We start from the raw sequence: 17,084 nt of genomic DNA, 5'->3' as shown, positions 1-17,084 counted from the left end.
CCTGCTGAGAGTGAGGACAGGAGAGTCTCTGAACAGAGACACTAACCCAGGGTCCTCTGTGTGTGTGCCTATGACTGACAGATGCATTTAAAAACATGTCACATCTATTTCTTAGCATGCCTGTTAGGAAGACTTCATTCCTTGAAGATTTATAAAGGAGAAGTAAACACCCAGCATGTAATAGTTGTGTAATAATCCACAAACCCATTAAAACCTTGCCCACTTCTGCTGACCTCAGCTGTAGTGGAACAGCTCTGGAGTCAGCAGCTCTGATGTGTCAAACCACTTCCTACACACAACAGCACGCACCACCACACTGAGCATTAAGTTTGAGTTCCTGGATTAAAGCTACTAATACTTGAACAAAGAGCAGACTTTATTATCTCTTGCGGAGCCAGCCCAGTGAAATGACGATTTGCTGACCAAAGAGCAAATTCCTTGCTGTGCACACAGGGTGGGGATGCTCCCCACCAGTCTAACCAGGCAGTAGGAGGCTCCTTGGCTTGGCTGGCAGCAGCCCATCACTTCTAAGAAACTTCACCGTCCTCAGTGTGGCAGAGAAAAGATGTGAACAAGTCCCATGGAGCTCAAGTGCCTTTTGATGTGGCTTTTGTTTGGATCCGTCAAGGGGAACAGGCCAGGTAAAAGACTGTTTCTGCCTTTTGGGGAGGGAAAATACGATTTGCTTTCTTGTGGTGGCTGCTGGAGGATGTTCGCGACATCCTGACTCCTTTCAGGTAAGGAAAGATGTTAAGAGCTTAAGGAATTTATTATTCTAAGGAAATGAGAGAAACGGGGTTTGTGCCCACAAGCCATCCACTGCAGACAATCCAGAGCACTACAGAATACTTTTTGTCTGAGTAATGCATGTGTCATCCAACCCACCACTGGAACAGTGGGCAGATCAAAGCAACCTTGTGCACCTTAGGTAGCTCTTTGAATTTGTAGAGGTTTTTTCCATTCTGCATGTAAGTTTAGGAAATACAAAAATAGGCACTGAAATGTCAGTAACTATAGGTAAAACTGATGGCAATGCTCTTCGAAGGTGCCATCCACGTTTGCTATGGGTGCTATAGATACCAAGTATTCTCTCAGCCACACCTCCCAACCAGTAGTGCCTGTAAACTGTGAACGGAGGCAGCTAATTCATTCAGCATAATTTTACACATTTCTAAATTGTGATACTGCTTATATTTGGCTTATTTATTGTGACAAGTGTGTGCTCTGAGAAATGGTCTGGTGATATAAGAGTGTGTTTGAGTTTTAATTGCTTTGTTCAAAGGGGAAGAAAAACCATCTTACATTCTCAGTGCTCTATAAATGTGATTATTTAATAGACTCATAGAATAGTTTGGGTTGGACAGTCATCTAGTCCAGTCCCTCTGCAATGTGTAATTCTTCTGTATCTGATGATGATGCCCAGGTTGAGAGGTACGAGCAGCCTAAGGCACGTTCTCAGGCACGCTGGTACTGTACCTTCTGATGGATCATCTGTAGCCTAGGGGCTGGGCATCTCAAGGGAACATTGTGTTGCTGCAACCAAACTCATTAATGCAGGAAGTACCTCCATAAATATTTAACCTGCAGGTGAGTTTATTCTCATTATTTTGCCAGTAAACGCTGTACCTTCTCCTCCATGGGGCGTTTTCATTGCCAAATAAAGTGCCAGTGCCCACAGCAAGCATTTCAGTGCTGCGTGCGAGAGTATCACTGCAAGACGTTCAGCCAGAGATATGTAAATAGGACTGGTTCTGGGATGAGTCAGGTTCCCTATATCACACTTTCCATATTACTATGCATGAGATTTCTTGCTGGCCAGTCTCATTTATCAGAAATCTTTCTGGTTTATGGAAAAAAAAATGGAGGGGTGTCAGAGCCAGTTGCATTTTGTGCTATTTGATGTGATTTCATTCTCTGATGGACAAATAAATGCATAGCTTTGCATTCTTCACTATATCACTAAGATTTTCTTTCCTCAGCTTCCTGTGTTTATTTTCAATGTCTCACCCAATGTTTAAACGTAGTATTTACCCATAGATATATATCTTTTAATTTCTCCATGCAAATAAGGCGCTAAGGTAGAAACACCAACTTCTACCAATATTTTTCATTTTAGAGATGCCTGAATTGTTGTGGCTCCAAGGCTCATAGTGTTTATTTCCTCTGGGGGATTAACAGGGAGACTTGGGAACAGCCTTCAGCAAAGAAAAGGGGAAGTGGCTAGGTCAAACTGGTCAAAAATCAACTATGCCTCAGTACAGACAGTGCTGTTTGTGTTCTCTTGCCTTGGCCTTTCCAGCACTGCAAGTTCAGTTTCATAAATAGATCCTGCTGTAGAGGCTGTTTGGAAGAGGGTTTCTGGCAAAACGCACTATCAGGAATAAATATAATGAGGGGGAATAGAAAACAAGAAGTCTTTGTTTTACTGAACAGTTTCACTGCTGGATCTCAACATGCTTTGAGAGGGAAAAGTCTTCTAATATATACCTGGGGAAACTAAGGCATGGGATGATTATTTAGTATCAGTTAAACTACACCTTAGTGCTAAAGAAGGTAAGAGAAATGCTGATTTCCTCAGAAAAAGCATCACATTTATCTCATTTACTCTTCACAGCAGCAGTGCCTAGAAGCTGCAGGCATGAATGAGGCTTGAAGTATGCTAGGTGAGGGTCAAATACAAGATAAAAGCTGACTTACGCTCCTCCGACCTTCCCATCTTGCTATTCATCTTACAGGAATGCCCTAAATAGGTTTGTAAGTTAAACCTGGAAAGGATTAAAACTCACAAAAGAAAGAATTTCATTCAGCTGAATTCACACAAGATGGGTACCAGATCTCAGCCATTTAAATGAGAGGAATTTCTTCCCCATTATACTTGCATATGAGGGCTCGCTCCCATGGATTTGAAATGCAATGAGGAATAAATTAAAGCTGTCAAACACGTGCAAGTGTTTCTCCTAAGGTCAACCAGAGAGCAAATACCTTTCTAAACTTTTCAGCTACAGTGCCCTCAGCAGCAAAGTGACCAATATACAGCTACAATTAAAAATAAATTGTCAATAAGTTGTGATCCTGCTGAGGATGTTATGGACAGAGATCCTGCAGTATCTGCTTCTGCCCTGAGATGGAGAAATCTTCTCCCTACTTCATCAGAGATGAGATGCTATGCCCTTTCCTTTTATTACAGAAAGAAATCCACTCTTCAGTTACTTTTAGAAAGCCACTAGCTTTGATTTTTGCCTTCAGATTGTTGCAGTATTGGTCTCCTCGCTTTCTACCTCGATCATAGAATCATAGAATAATTAGGGCTGGAAGGGACCTTAAGATCATTTAGTTCCAACCCCCCTGCCAAGGGCAGAGACGCCTCACCATGTAACCCAAGGCTCTGTCCAACCTGGCCTTGAACACTGCGAGGGATGGAGCATTTACCACTTCTTTGGGCAACCTGTTCCAGTGCCTCACCACCCTCACAGTAAAGAACTTCTTCCTTATATCAAACCTATTCAGCTTTGTCTCTCCTGGTTTTCCCATTACATTAATTGCATCTCTAAAGCACAGCTTTTGGATGTTTTCTCCCCACGGTTTCCATCTCCTGACCCTGGTCCTGAATCTTGGAACAACCTGACTTACCATGCCTTTGCTCCATCTCCTCTGATGCTTCTCCAAATCTCACATTTCCAAAGTCCTTCCATTGTCTTTCTTCACTTGACAACCTGTTCCTCAGCCCTGCCAGGGTAGCAGCACTCAGTCATCTGCTGCTTTATTTTTATCCTCTCCATTTGTAAAGGTGAAGTATATACAGCCCTCTCTAATTGGAAAAACACTTCATGCATTACAGCGTCAGAAAAATCAGCAACACTAACAAATAATTTCCAGCCCACTCGTAAGAGCTCCAGCAAAAGCTTGATGACCATGCTAAGGCCACAAGTCAAATAAGACGAGTCTTAAAGCCACCTGAAATCAAGAGTCCCACCAGACCTTTTCCCACTGTTACCCAAGACTGGGATGTGTGCTTGCCAGCCAGTCCAGTTCCTTTCTATGGCCCTTCCAATGCAACAAAAGGCAAAGTTGAGACTGGTCCAGACAAAGAAAAGGATCTGAATTTCTGCTGCTGTTTTAAAAGCAGATTTTCTTGCTCAGGAATGTGTTCTTCCCTTTAGATGAAAACACTGAAGAGGTGGGTGTTGCTGAAGTCACAGATTAAAGCACAAATGTAACCAAACCTGTTTAAAACCCAAATGTCACACTCCAAAACAAGGCTTTCATGTACGATATTCTCAAAAGCAGACTCTGTGTTCTGCTACCATACCATGTGCAGTGGTTGTCTTTACAGAGTTTGAGCTCTGTGGCTTTACCACGGAACTAAGATGGGTATAAACATCCAGAAATAAAAGCAGAAGAAAACCAGATGTTCCCCATTCTCCACTTCGTACGTTTTCTGTGCAGTGCACTGTGCTTGTCCTTCTCCCTGCCCTAGGAAACACTCTCCCTCTTTTTTAATACTCCAATTCCACATTTTCAATCCAAATTCTCAGCCTCCTCCCAGGGGAGGCATGAGATTCGTCTTGCTTAGCTTCAGCCATCTGCACCATCTTCTCCATCAAGCTGGACCTGTGGATCCCCTTTGTAACCAAGGGGAAGAACATAGCACTTTCAGGGCACAGTTGATCTGCCAGATTGCAGATAAGGTGCTGTGAGTCATGTCCTGTGTCTTTCTAGTGACTACACATAGAATTGAAATGTCTGCTTGTTTTTTGGCTGTGTGGCATTCACTCCATGCCTTAAAACAGGAGTGAGTTGGATATGAAAGGAGATAAATATGTTTAAGAAGAGGGGGAGTCAAGAAACAGCAGAAGACGAAACAGCATCTGCAGGCTGCTTTGCTGGGAACTCACAGTGAAGTGAGCTTTAAAATGCTATCAGTGCCTTAGCTAAACCACACTGCTTATCAATGTGAGCATGTAAGAGTGTCCTTCCACCACTGTGGCTGATAAAAAGAGAGAAGCACCTTGAAGCATTGCTTTGGAGAGCTTAAGTTAGGTGTTTGCTGTCCTCTAGAGAGGTCTGCCCAGTTTCACTTGTTACAGAGGGAGCTAAGAAGGCAGGTTCCTGAGGCAAAGTTATGCTTAGTGTGAGAAAAATTAGTCCACAGTCAAACCAAATCTTGCTTTGCTGTGTATGGAGGTATTTTTGCATTCGATTCCACTGTCTAGGTCAGTGGCAAACAACTGGTTAGCATGAGTAAGCCAAGAGATAAGTGCATTTCACCCCTATCGAGTTGTCTATGGTCCTACAAGGAGTTAATGGACAGCCCCTGCTGGTTCCTGTTCCAGTTTATTTTACACTGTCTTTCCAACAGAGCCATCTCCCAGTACAGCAAACTCAGCAGGCATTGAACTGCCTAGTCCTTAGAACAGGACATGCCTCTTCTCCACTGCTAGGAACATTAAAACCCATTTCCTGCCCCATAAGGCTACCTTTTGCATTAAAATTTGTGCCAACTAACTTCATCTGCAGTGTATTTCTGTCCTTTACACTGCAAACTCATTACTACTCCCATGACTTTGGGGGATAATCTCTGTGTAATTGACAGTATAGCTAAACAAATTCTCACAGGCAAATTACCCTAAGTTTCAGGTCTGCACCCCATCCCCACAGTTGGGATCTATTACCAGCTTACAAATCCACATAGATAATAAATGACATTCATTAGCAGGGAAAGAAGAAGGCAGAGCTGCAGTGAGCTTGTTAACAGACCCTTTGGGAATAAGGTTTGAAGTTAGAAAAGGTTTGTTACCATTTCAGTCCAGTTGCTGGTATCAATTCCTTCTCTTCACCCAAATCAGTTTCATCTTCAAGAGATGTGCTCTGTTTGGAGAGCACGCAGTTTCAGACAGCAGATGAACCCCCAGGGCCGAATTAGCTTCTCAGGTACATCTGGGGAGATGTCTTCATTTTGGCTTGGTTTCACTTCTTGGTACCTCTGGCATGAAATTCTCTTCATCTCTGGACTGGGCAGGTTTGTGAAGTGGCTGGTTTCTTCCACTGCTTTTACCCACCTCTTCAGAGCATCCGGTTTCCTACTGACCCCATCTTAATGTCTTTGTATTTAGGGGAAAATTGTCCTTTTTTTACACCTTGACACTTTAACTCGACATCAGAATAATAATGTCAGCGCTGGTGACACACAGCCACGAACAGAGGAAATTCTGAGTTCAGACTATCATTGCATGACTCACTGTGTGTGTTTACCCAGTACTAAAAGTACCTGTTATACATTTTCTCCATTCGCTTCTTCTGGACAAAGGATGTTGTTCTGATGCTCTGTTTAACAGTTCTTTGCCTAACAGTGCTTTGCCAACTGAGACATGGAAGAGAAATATGGAGGAGAGCTTCATAAATACTAATCCAGTACGTCTGCTGTGAGCAGCTTTGTGTTGGGTCAGTAACGTGTTTGAGTGGGAAACCTCAGGGAAGAAACCCGCGCACTGAAAGAACTGATGGTGATTTAGCTAGTGGGTATCTTTCCCCTGAGCCTACATAATGATGCTAGATGCTGAGAGCAGCCAAAAGATGGATGCTGAGGGTAGCCAAAGACAGTTAAGCTTTATTTAGCAGGGTATTCTGCCTGGCATCAGCCTTCAGTAATTCCTATCTGATATCTGCCAGCTTATATGGATTGCCAGATGCCTTAAGACACCTCAAATGTCATCAAGCACTGGAATAGCAGGAATTCCACCTATATGGTGGCTCAGAGGACGAGGGTTGCTCAGAAAACTTACTGATCTTGATTTTGGAAGCACACCAGGAGATGCAATAAGTACTTTTGAATTTTTATGCTTCATAGGGGTCTATCATCTGAATTCACTACTGTCCTTCTAATTCCAAGAGCATGTCTGCATCCCCTGTATGACAGTATTTGAATCCAGCTCCATAAATGCTGTAGGCACCAAAAATTCACTAATAGGGGGAGAAATGTGGATTCCCAGCTGCCTTAGGAGACCTATGTGTTCTAACAATTCTGCAACCAGTGCTAAACCCCATGACTGCAGTTCCACTAACTTCTCTGTTTGCCCATTTCAATACATCATGTTAGCACCTCTAAGTGCAAAGAAATGGAGTAACAGGGAACTTTTGAGGTGTAGGAGATGAGAATGGTAGGTGGGGTCTGATGGAACTTCTGGAAAGGGAGGACAGAGGGCACTGATGCTGGAAGAGAAGGAAATAGGGACACACAGCACCTTGTGACCAGGATGGAGAATTGGAGGATGCAGGGGGGGAAAATGAGGAGAGATTTAAAGGTGATGTGTGGGCAGTCTTTTAAACCAGTACTAGAGGTAGTGTAGCCCTGGAGCAGCTATAGAGGGATGCAGAATCCAGTGGAAAGCTGGGCTGAGCAGAACTGTGCCACCAGAGGTGATGAGGCAGCTTACACCTATGTGGGCTGGCCTTTTATAGTATTTTTATTTCACATCACCAACTCAAGCAAACTGAAAAATTCCCAAAAAGGTGCAAAAAAGGCAAAGTTAATGTCCTCTAAAAATGTAAAAAGTCAGAGATCTAGGCAAGAAGAAAGCCTACACTGCCATTCCCTAGTTCCCTAGTGTTGTGGTTTAACCCCAGCAGGTAAATAAGTACCATGCAGCTGCGTGCTTACTCCCCTCCATGGTGGGAGGGGGAGGAGAGTGGGAAAACAGGTGAAACTCATGGGTTTAAGAATTAAAATAATAACAATAATGATGAATAAAAAGAGAGGAATAAAATCCCAGGCAGAGAAGTGGTGCACAGTACAGTCGCTAACCACGAGCTGCCTGATGCCCAGGCTGTCCCTGAGCAGTGATTGGCTTCTTGTGCCCTTCCTCGCTGGCAGAGCATGAAAAGCCCTCGATCAGAGTAGGTGTAGGAGAAGAGGAGTTTGAACATGGTCAGAGTATGCTGAGTGACCTTAATTCTTCGAGGAGCTAACTTTGAGCCAGACTCTGCTATTTCAGCTCTGCAAGGAACTAACCTTGAGCAAGAAAAGTGGAGCAAAAGAAGTGGAACAAAAGGGGACGAAAACAAGAGGTAGAAGAAGGAACTGAGAAGTGAGGAGAAGGTCGAAAGGAAGATGTCGAAAAAGGCAGACTAACCTATTAAAAGCTTGTATTGTGCACGTGAACAGCAGCAACTAACCAATCACATTGTAGCTCTGAGCGTGTGGACATAATCTAAAACGTATATAATCTTCATAATCTGAAGTAAAAAGGTCTTTGACTTACAATTGAAGTCTGTGCCTTAAACCCCCTCAAGTAAGCGTTACTTAGCAACAACTAAAAACACCAGTGTTATCAGTGCTGTTCTCAGACTAAATCCAAAACACAGCACTGCACTGGTTACTAGGGAGATAATTAACTCTATCTCAGCTGACATAAGGACACCTGGCTTCTTCTCATCTCTTGGCTCTTTTGTCATCCATACAACAGGGACGTTGATGTTTTAGGGACAAACCATGCAGTTTCCTTGGGCACAAGGACTGCCTGAAGTTCTAGGCCAGGTGGATGTGATTCTGGACAATCTGATCTAGCTGAAGATGCCCTTGCTTGTTGCAGGAGAGTTGGACTGGATGAGCTTTGAAGGTCCCTTCCAACCCAAACCATTCTATGTTTCTATAAGAAACCCCAAAGCTGATTTTAATATTTTTTACTTTGATTCTAATATTTTTTATTTTGATTTTAATATTTTTATTTTGATTTTAATATCAAACACATTGGTGAGGAGGTATAGCAGGGAAGAGAAGCCAATGTTTGAAAGGTTATGATGGTTGATAAGGGAAAGATTCTTGAAAATGGGAGGTAATATTGACAGTGAAGCAGTTAGAAGTCAACAGAGGGAAGCAAGCAGAAGGTCACACTGAGACCTAGGAAATTCATCTTTCCGAATGATGGTCAGAGACAGGAATATGGTTGTAAAGGCCAAAGAGGTAGATACTGCAGTCTCGCTTGATGTGTGAGAATTTGCATGATGTGGATGAAATGACAAAGCTGGATCCTAGAAGTGTTGCATGAGATCCAGCTGCAACATGGATGAATTGATCCAAGAGCACCAGCCTGATGGGTATTGCTCACTGTCACCCATGTGCACAATCCTTATCTGACATGCGAGTTCAGAAGAACCCAAACTTCATTTGTTCATAGGTTAAAACAACAGGTGCCCTTTATGATGAATAGACTCAATGCTGTGGGTTTTCTTAAGAAGAGACCAAAGAGTTGTAGATTTGAGTGCCTGGTGCTAAGATTCAGATCTGCAGTCTGCTTCAAAGAGGCTTTTGAAGTCTTGAGGGAAACATGCTTTTAGCTTTCAGGGAAAGTGAGAGCACATGATCTCAATGTGCTGCTAATCTGATAACTCTTCAATTCTAATCACCCCGACAGTCTGTGGTAAACCGTGTGGTTAACTATTTCGGGTACAGTCACATCTCTAGAAGCCACAGTGTGATGTAGTTTACAAGGCAAATCCTTTGATAAGACCAAGCTATGAGGGGATTAACATACCCCTTACACAGCTTGTCTGTTTGGCTGCTAACAGTTGTTGCCTTCTTCAAAGAAGGCTATAAGGTTGGTCAAACATGACTTCCCCTTGGTAAAACCATGTTGGCTGCTCTTAATGACCCCCTCATCCTTGATATGTCTAGAGATGGTGTCAAGAATAAGTTGTTCCATCACCTTTCCAGGGATGGAGGTGAGGCTGACCGGTCTATAATTACCCAGGTCCTCCCTCTTGCCCTTCTTATAGACTGGCGTGACATCTGCCATCCTCCAATCCCCAGGCACCTCTCCTGTTTCCCACAACTTACCAAAGATGATGGAGAGCGGCCCTATTAAGGATTCAAGGCCCATTTTACAGTCATTCTTGCTGGTTGCTAAGGCTGCATTAATTATGGCTGTAGAAGATGTGAAAACATGATGCCCAAGAATTTCTACTCATAATAGCTGTTACTATTATGCATAAACATAAAGGGCCACAGATCATGCACCCGAAGATCCAAAATGCCATCTCTAATGCAACCAGCCTGCTTTATCTTTTAATTTCTCAGCCTTTAGGCCTTAAATAATCATTAAGTAGTGCCTTTCTCAGCTTCTGGGACTCCAGCTCAGCTTCAGTGGGCTTTTCAAGTACACTGAAACGATCTCACTTAATTCATTACAACTGATTGAGAAGTATATTTAGACGTGATTTGCTGATGACACAGCACTTCACGTCCTTGTTTTGGGACAAGTTATATTTAGGTTTGCAAACTTCTGTCACAGTAAGCTGCTCTTTGGTGTGCTCAGACTAAACTGAGAGTCTGCTTCCCCCTCCAGTGTTTGCTTATAGATGATTGCAAGTCTTAATGGCTTAGTTTTTCTTATTATGCCTCCCTACACTGAATGTACAGCTTAATTAAGAAAATGTTGGTAGTCTTTCATGTTGCTCATTTGCTGGGTTCGGAAAGGAAGGGCTCAACAGCCTGCTTTATGCAGGGGAGCAGGAGCAGGCAGATAGACCTGGTGCCTTTTACCACTGCTCCCAGCTGCTGTAGAGCATCCCTGCTCCAGCATCCATTGTCCTTTAGAAGAAACACAAGGGAGTCGAATCAGCCCCTCTTAACTAAAGAAGTGTGGACAAATACAGGCTTCTTGTCACTTTGTGGAGACACTCCCAAGGGGTTTTTCTGCAGCCTGAACAAATTTATATTTAGAAAATCAATGCCAACAACAAGCTCCAATGGGAAGGAGTCTTTTGGACGGTGAGGTTTTCCTAAAATTGAAATATAAAATGTTCACTTAAGGTAACCAACAGTTCCACCAGACTTTCAGAGCCGCTCTTTGGTTTAGAGTCAACCACAGAAACAATGCTTTGCTACCTTCATGTTCCATTCATGGCATCCAGTTTCATCCCTCTGCTGTGATTTCAGCCCTGTGGCCAGGAGCAGAATTAGGCTTCTTTCACTGAGCTCTGGGCATGATCTGGTATTGGTAAGACAGAAGAATGTGGGAAGTCCTCGGTGAACTGGGTAAATGCACAGGCTGTCCTGACTTTCAGCTTTCCATTTGCAGAAGCCTGCCCAGCTCTTCCAACAACCGAATTTGCTGATATTACTGCTAAAAGGTATCCACTGAGGACCAAACTGTACTATGAATGCGACAAGGGCTACACAAGAAGAAGTGGGCAGTACTTGGGAATTCAGTGTCAGAGTATAAAGCAGGTTGCTTCTTGGGTCTACAAAGAATTTGAATGCATTGGTAAGTGATGATTGTCCTTTTCCTACACTTTTAGAGGTGTTTTTCCAATGAGTTTATGTAAGACACATCGGGCCATCGCTCTAACAAGTGATCTTTTATGCTTATCTTTGCTAATTAGAACTTGTAGCAACTCTATTCTGCCTCTAGAACTTTGGGTGCTGTGGCTTTGCTCTGCTACTGGTCCTGCTGTAATTCAGCAATATGACCTCTCCCACAGATGAGAGAGTTTTATTGTCAACGGCTCCCACAATGGAGTTAGATGCTACACAGAAACCAGAAAGAAAACCGCAGAAGACCCCTGCACCCCAGAAGCAAGTAAACCTTTCAGCATCTGACCAGAAAGGTAAGAGCCCATTCATTACTGTAACACTTCTCCCATTTCCGTGGAAGCAGTTTAAGAATAATGACAAGTGATGTGGTGTAAACAAATGAGTATTCTGTATCCTAACACATCCTGCTAGTCTATATGTTGTAAGATCGCAAATCGTGTTGTTTCAATAACAAAAGCAGCAGGGAAAAAAATTGCTTTAACTGTGTGCTGCCTTGTGATCCCACCAGATTTCTGTGGTCCTCCCAAGACTGTTCCACATGCCTCTTTAAGCCTGAACAGACAGTATTACGTGGGACAAGTCTTACATTTCAAATGCCAGAGCGGGTACGACAAGCGACCTCCCATCTCTGGCACTCGTGAGTGCAAGAAGGGGAATGGCAAAATCAGCTGGACCCCCCTTGACATGCGATGCACCAATGACAGCAATGAGTGGCTGCCACAGACTGTTGAGCCAGGTAAGGTGGTTGCTTTGGCATCATATCTGTGTCGTGACCTGTTCCAACTCAGCACATCAATCGTAAGGAACAGCCTGCTTGGGGTTTGGGATGGAGAAATCAGGGACACCATGGCTCTGGCACTGATAGAGATGGCATTTCTGACTGATGAGGATGACATCTCCAGGGATGATACAGCTTCATCCTACTTTGTCATGGTTATCCTTTCACACTAACTGCAAAACTGCAGGAATTTGTGAGCAGATAGAGCCACACTGTCACATACTGGGGAGAAAATAGGAGAATAAGCCTTTCTCTTTCTCCTTCATCCTGGGAGCTATATTGTCTATTGTCACTTCACAGTAAGGTCCTCCAAAAGGTGTATCTAAGTATTCTTCATGATTGCTTAGGGCTTTGGGATCCAGAGTTTACCTAATTCATAGCTACACCTGAGTAATGTTTAAACTGGTTCTTAATTTAACACCCAGGATGCTGTTTTGAACAAAGAGACAACAAGAAGCCCACCAATATTGCACTGTATACTTTATGGCCCCCAGGTCAGCAGGACACCTGCCATTGTGGACTGACATCTTGAGTTTCACTGCTCGGGGAGCCTCTCAAGTGAGGCTGCAGAACCTTTGCCTCTTGCTTTTATGCCTTTAGATGTATTCATGGAAAAAAAAAACCAAACCCAAACCAGACCTTCATATGGCCTCTACACCCAAACTATCTACCTTTTCTGAAGGCATCTCTCCTAGCCTTGCAGTGCACGAATTCAATATGCAGAGAGCAAACAGAACCCATTTCCCAAGTATCTGTGATAGCATTGACGGTCTGGGGCTCTCTCTGAGTGTCAGGTAGAGCTATTGATGGTGAAAGGACCCAGATGCCCATCACCTCTACAGTCCTCAGCCTTCCATTACCCTTCCAACCTCCTCTGGGGCAGGGGGTGCAATGGGCTGAGTTTTAGAGGTGGGAGCCAATGCAAGGTCAATGCAAGAGGAATTTCCTATCATCCAAGAGTGGAAAAAGCTGTTTTCCACCAGTACTTGGGACTTTAAGGGGAAATAAATCTTTCAGAACTGTTGACATATACTGGATATATGCCCACATCCGAGTCGGTCTGCCTTTATAAGCAACAAAGGGGACTGTAAGAATGAATCACCTTCCTCACTCACTGGACACACTATTTGAGCATTAATGCAGGACTTTCTCTCCTTCATAGGTCCATCTCTTTCACTGTGGTGCCTGGTTCAGAGTGCTCCAGGTACAGCAGTCACAATTTCTTGTTTGGTTTTGAGTGGTCACCACACTCATTTTCCCCCATTGATCATTTCACTTGGTACTACCAGGATAAAGGCAATTCTTGCTATGACTGAAATAACCCATCAACATTCCAGTCCTAGAAAATGGCACAACCTCTTGAACAGTCAGAAACAGCAAATACCTCAGATTTTAAAATTAGGCTTACGAAGAACAGGGAACTGGATGATGAAATTGCCCTTTAATTCAACAGAACAAGAATTCAATTTCCCTGCAAAAATACATTCATACCTGAGCAAGATCAGGTCTTTGTGATCAGTGCATCAAATATTGACACCCCCAAAATGTTGCCTTTCTCATTATTATGATGTGATGGTTGTCTGTAATGGAGCTGGATAAGGAATGTCCTCCCCTTTCTCAGTTCTTCCGCCAGCATTCACCAGTAAGAGATTTTTCAAGAGACATCTCTTATAGGGCCTTTCATGAAAAAAACTGTCCAGATCTCATAGTAGCTCAAGTTCAGAGATTCCTTTCAGGATAAGGGAAAAATACAATGAAATAGATAAGGGAGAAACACAAATTTCTTGCACCAGGGAATTTTTGGCTTATATTCTAGGGGAAAAGAGGCCCTGTTTGAAGCTATGTTTTCAAATCTTAGCTTGGCACCTTGAAAGGCATCCTCCCCAGTCTCATATAAAATAAAGACCTTAGCTGGATCCCATTCCCTGGAAGATACAGTTCACTTCATTCCCATTATTAACAGATATCAGGTCAGCACATACATTGATATCCAGGCTGGAAACATCTATTGATAGCCAAGAAACAAACATGGCAATTATTAAGTCTTCTGGGCAGAGGGAGAAGGGCTGTCAGTCTCTACCCTAGTCGCTGCTTCCATGCTGGAGCAAGCTGGCTCTTGCCTGACTCCATCGTCATCACTGCTTTGATGCTCTTCAGAAGAAGAACAAATCAATACAAAACTCAAGGATTTCTGTCTTTTCACAGGTTCTACTCATCCACCCTTTTCCTCGTCTGTGATACTGCCAGTGACAGGTATGGCGTTTTGTTAATAGGACTCAACTTCACTCCATCCCCCAGAGCAGTTACTTTACCTTTCAATTGGCTGTTTAAACCATCTCAGCCCTAAGAGGTAATAAATACACTGCAAGAGACATCTACATCCATGTATTGGGTGAGAAATCAGTAAAGAAAGTGTAAACAGACACTGTTTAAGCAGTAAAGCTTTCTATAAAGGTGTTTTCAAAGACTTAGAAGAGATATAACCCTAACAATTCTATGATTCAGTGTAAAAGAAAATAGATCACACTAAAGTCTAGTTTTTAAATGAAGCAATTTTCAGATTCTTCCTCTGAGGCTTTCTGTGAATTCAGTGAATAACTTCAGCTGGGAAAAAAAAAGTCAATATTTAAATGATGTTTCTCTTTCACATTTTCAAAGGAGCAAAAAAAAAGATGGGCAAATGAAATATTTCCTCGCAGCTAAACTGCTGCATTGAGATCAGTGTGAAGAGATTTTTCTTCTCCCTCTTCCCCATCCTCTATTCAGCCATTAGCTGCTAAAATAGAATTGTCTCATGCTGTGCATATACTCAAGACTTTGTACAATGGCTCTTGATTCCAGCTGGAGTCTGATGACAACTGTAGTGCACAGTATAATAAGGAGGAATAATGGAGTGGGATAAAGGAAGGGAAAGAGGAATATTGCAAACTATGCCAGAGACCGCAGCATCAGTAGTCCCTGGTTATTTGGCTGTGGTCAATCTCTGGTTGCCAAAACCCATCTGGCTGGGTCCTGTTTGTCCCAGGGAGCAAAGCAATGGAGCAGTATGGAAGAACTCTTGCTTCTGGGCATAGGGGCAAGATGAGACCCTATCTCAGGTCTTCCCTGTTTCTCCCAGTTGGATTAAGTGCAATAAGATAACACCATAGAATCAGAATCACAGAATAGTGATTTCCAATTTGAGTTGGAAAGGACCTTAAGATCACCCAGTTCAAAACCCCCTGCCATGGGCAGAGACACTGGGTGCTAAGCATGTTGATTTTCTGTTTCAACAGCTATCTTTTTTGTTCTGCCTGTCATTCCTGCTGTCTTCATGTGACTCACCAAGCAGAGAATACAGTAAGAGGGATGGAACCAGGAAAATGTGAAATCTAAAATGAAATTCCCTAGGAGTGGAAGAGCTATCACCCGAATCAGCCATCTCACTGGTGCACCACTCGGAATTCTGAATACCTTCTTTGATGTTAAATAAATGACCCTTGATTTTGGGTTGTATGGTTCAGATACTAAATACTGGCACAAGAAAAGGAGAATCAGAGCTTTTGAAATCAGAAAAGCATGCTCGGTCCCTGCCAAAGTGGAACTGAGAATGGCAGCTCAGATAATGGGTGGGAAATGAATGCTGTGGGGAAATTAAGGTTAATCATGCAAATAAGCTGGTTTCAGATAGATTACACAATCAATCAGTCTTGTTCTCCCTGGCTAACCTGTGGGAAGGCTGGTGGAGCATCTGCCATCACGACCATGTAGTTTTTCTTCCTTCATCCCCCTGATTTCTCAGTCATGTCATGACAGCTTTGTGCCTCAGACTTATTTTAGCCTCCTCACTGCTTCTATTACTACAGTGAGACACACCAAGGCTGTTCCTTTTCACAGACTCCCCAGCCTACTTAATACAAGATGTCCCTATTTGACATTTGGGAGTTCTTTGCTAATCCTCATTCCTATTACTTTTCATGTTCCCTATTAATTAGTAGTGGGGTCTGCTTCTGAGTTGAATGGGGATTTTGCTTGAAAAGGAGGAGGGGAGTCCTTGTGGAACACACATTTGCAGTGTTCTTATTTCAGTTCAAGATAGGATAAAGCCATAGAAAGTGTAGACAGGAGTTTGAAACATGTTTTAGTGAAGATGATCAACCATGGTGCAGATTGCCTGGGCCATTGTAGGGTTTCTCGGAATATGATAGGTGGGAAATTGTTAAGAATAGCCTACATTTCACTGGTTCAGTGGTGGAACAAGTGATAAAATAGCTGATGCTAGATGAAATAGTAACTGAGATCCTAAGTGGTGTCTTCTGAGAAAAGCACTGTGTGGTTTGTCATAGTAAATATGGAAGGGATCATTGAAAATGTGCTTCTTCCCAGCTTTAGTAAAGTCTTTTTCCTGCTATAGAGTTCAGACTGCAGAGCTCAGATCCAAACACATGAAACTGATGCTTGATACAGAAGAAACCAGGTTGTACCAGAGGCTCCAAGACCAGCACTGGCAAACAAGGAAGAAGCCTGAACATTCATATTCCACCATGTGAAGGAGGCAGAAGATATTACAGCTTAATTCTCATGGGGACAGAGGGACTTTCCACCTACAGAGCACTGGGGTGTGTGTGTGTGTGTGTGTGTGTGTGTGTGTGTGTGTGTGCATCCCATCACTGACAGATGGGGAAAGAGCCCTGTCTGAAACTGCTTCCCAAAACCACTCCCCTCCTCCTACCATATAGCAGATGTGTTGCTAATATAACTACAGCCTTTTCCAAGCAACCAGGCTTACATATGGACCATTTGCCCAAGCATGTTAGGTGATGGCACCATCAATACAGCCCGCACACCATCTTCTGCACAAAAAGAGATGCCGGGCGCCTGATGTGTCCCTGTCCCATCCCTACCAGATGGATCAAATGCAGTCACTCTTTTCTCCTTCTATCACTGGATGTCCTCTTGGAAGAGGCTATTAAACCCATTTACCCTCTGCACATAAGTTGAAATACTTACTGAACT

At 43.1% G+C, this 17,084-nt stretch overlaps 1 protein-coding gene across 3 annotated transcripts; it reads left to right on the top strand.

The window, feature by feature from the left end:
* Window positions 1-227: 227 nt before the first annotated feature.
* On the top strand, window positions 228-16,679 carry LOC130605998 (interleukin-2 receptor subunit alpha-like). Of its 3 annotated transcripts, XM_057421908.1 has the most exons (7): window positions 229-641; window positions 11,076-11,261; window positions 11,479-11,604; window positions 11,820-12,047; window positions 14,295-14,342; window positions 15,365-15,428; window positions 16,483-16,679. In XM_057421908.1, the coding sequence occupies exons 1-6, from the start codon at window positions 581-583 to the stop codon at window positions 15,406-15,408; spliced, it is 693 nt and encodes a 230-aa protein (XP_057277891.1). In that variant the 5' UTR covers window positions 229-580; the 3' UTR covers window positions 15,409-15,428; window positions 16,483-16,679. The 3 variants fall into 3 exon arrangements, with proteins under 3 accessions (XP_057277889.1, XP_057277891.1, XP_057277890.1); XM_057421907.1 differs by lacking the exon at window positions 14,295-14,342; XM_057421906.1 differs by lacking the exons at window positions 14,295-14,342; window positions 15,365-15,428; window positions 16,483-16,679 and having other exon boundaries at window positions 228-641; window positions 11,820-12,759.
* Window positions 16,680-17,084: the final 405 nt, after the last annotated feature.

Source organism: Pezoporus wallicus, unplaced genomic scaffold (genome assembly GCF_028554395.1).
Source record: "Pezoporus wallicus isolate ANWC-B61680 ecotype Strahan unplaced genomic scaffold, APGP_CSIRO_Pwel_v1 contig_7901, whole genome shotgun sequence".
Taxonomy (NCBI): Eukaryota; Metazoa; Chordata; class Aves; order Psittaciformes; family Psittacidae; genus Pezoporus; species Pezoporus wallicus.
The sequence above is the reverse complement of the archived record's forward strand: the minus strand, read 5'-3'. Positions and strand labels throughout refer to the sequence as shown.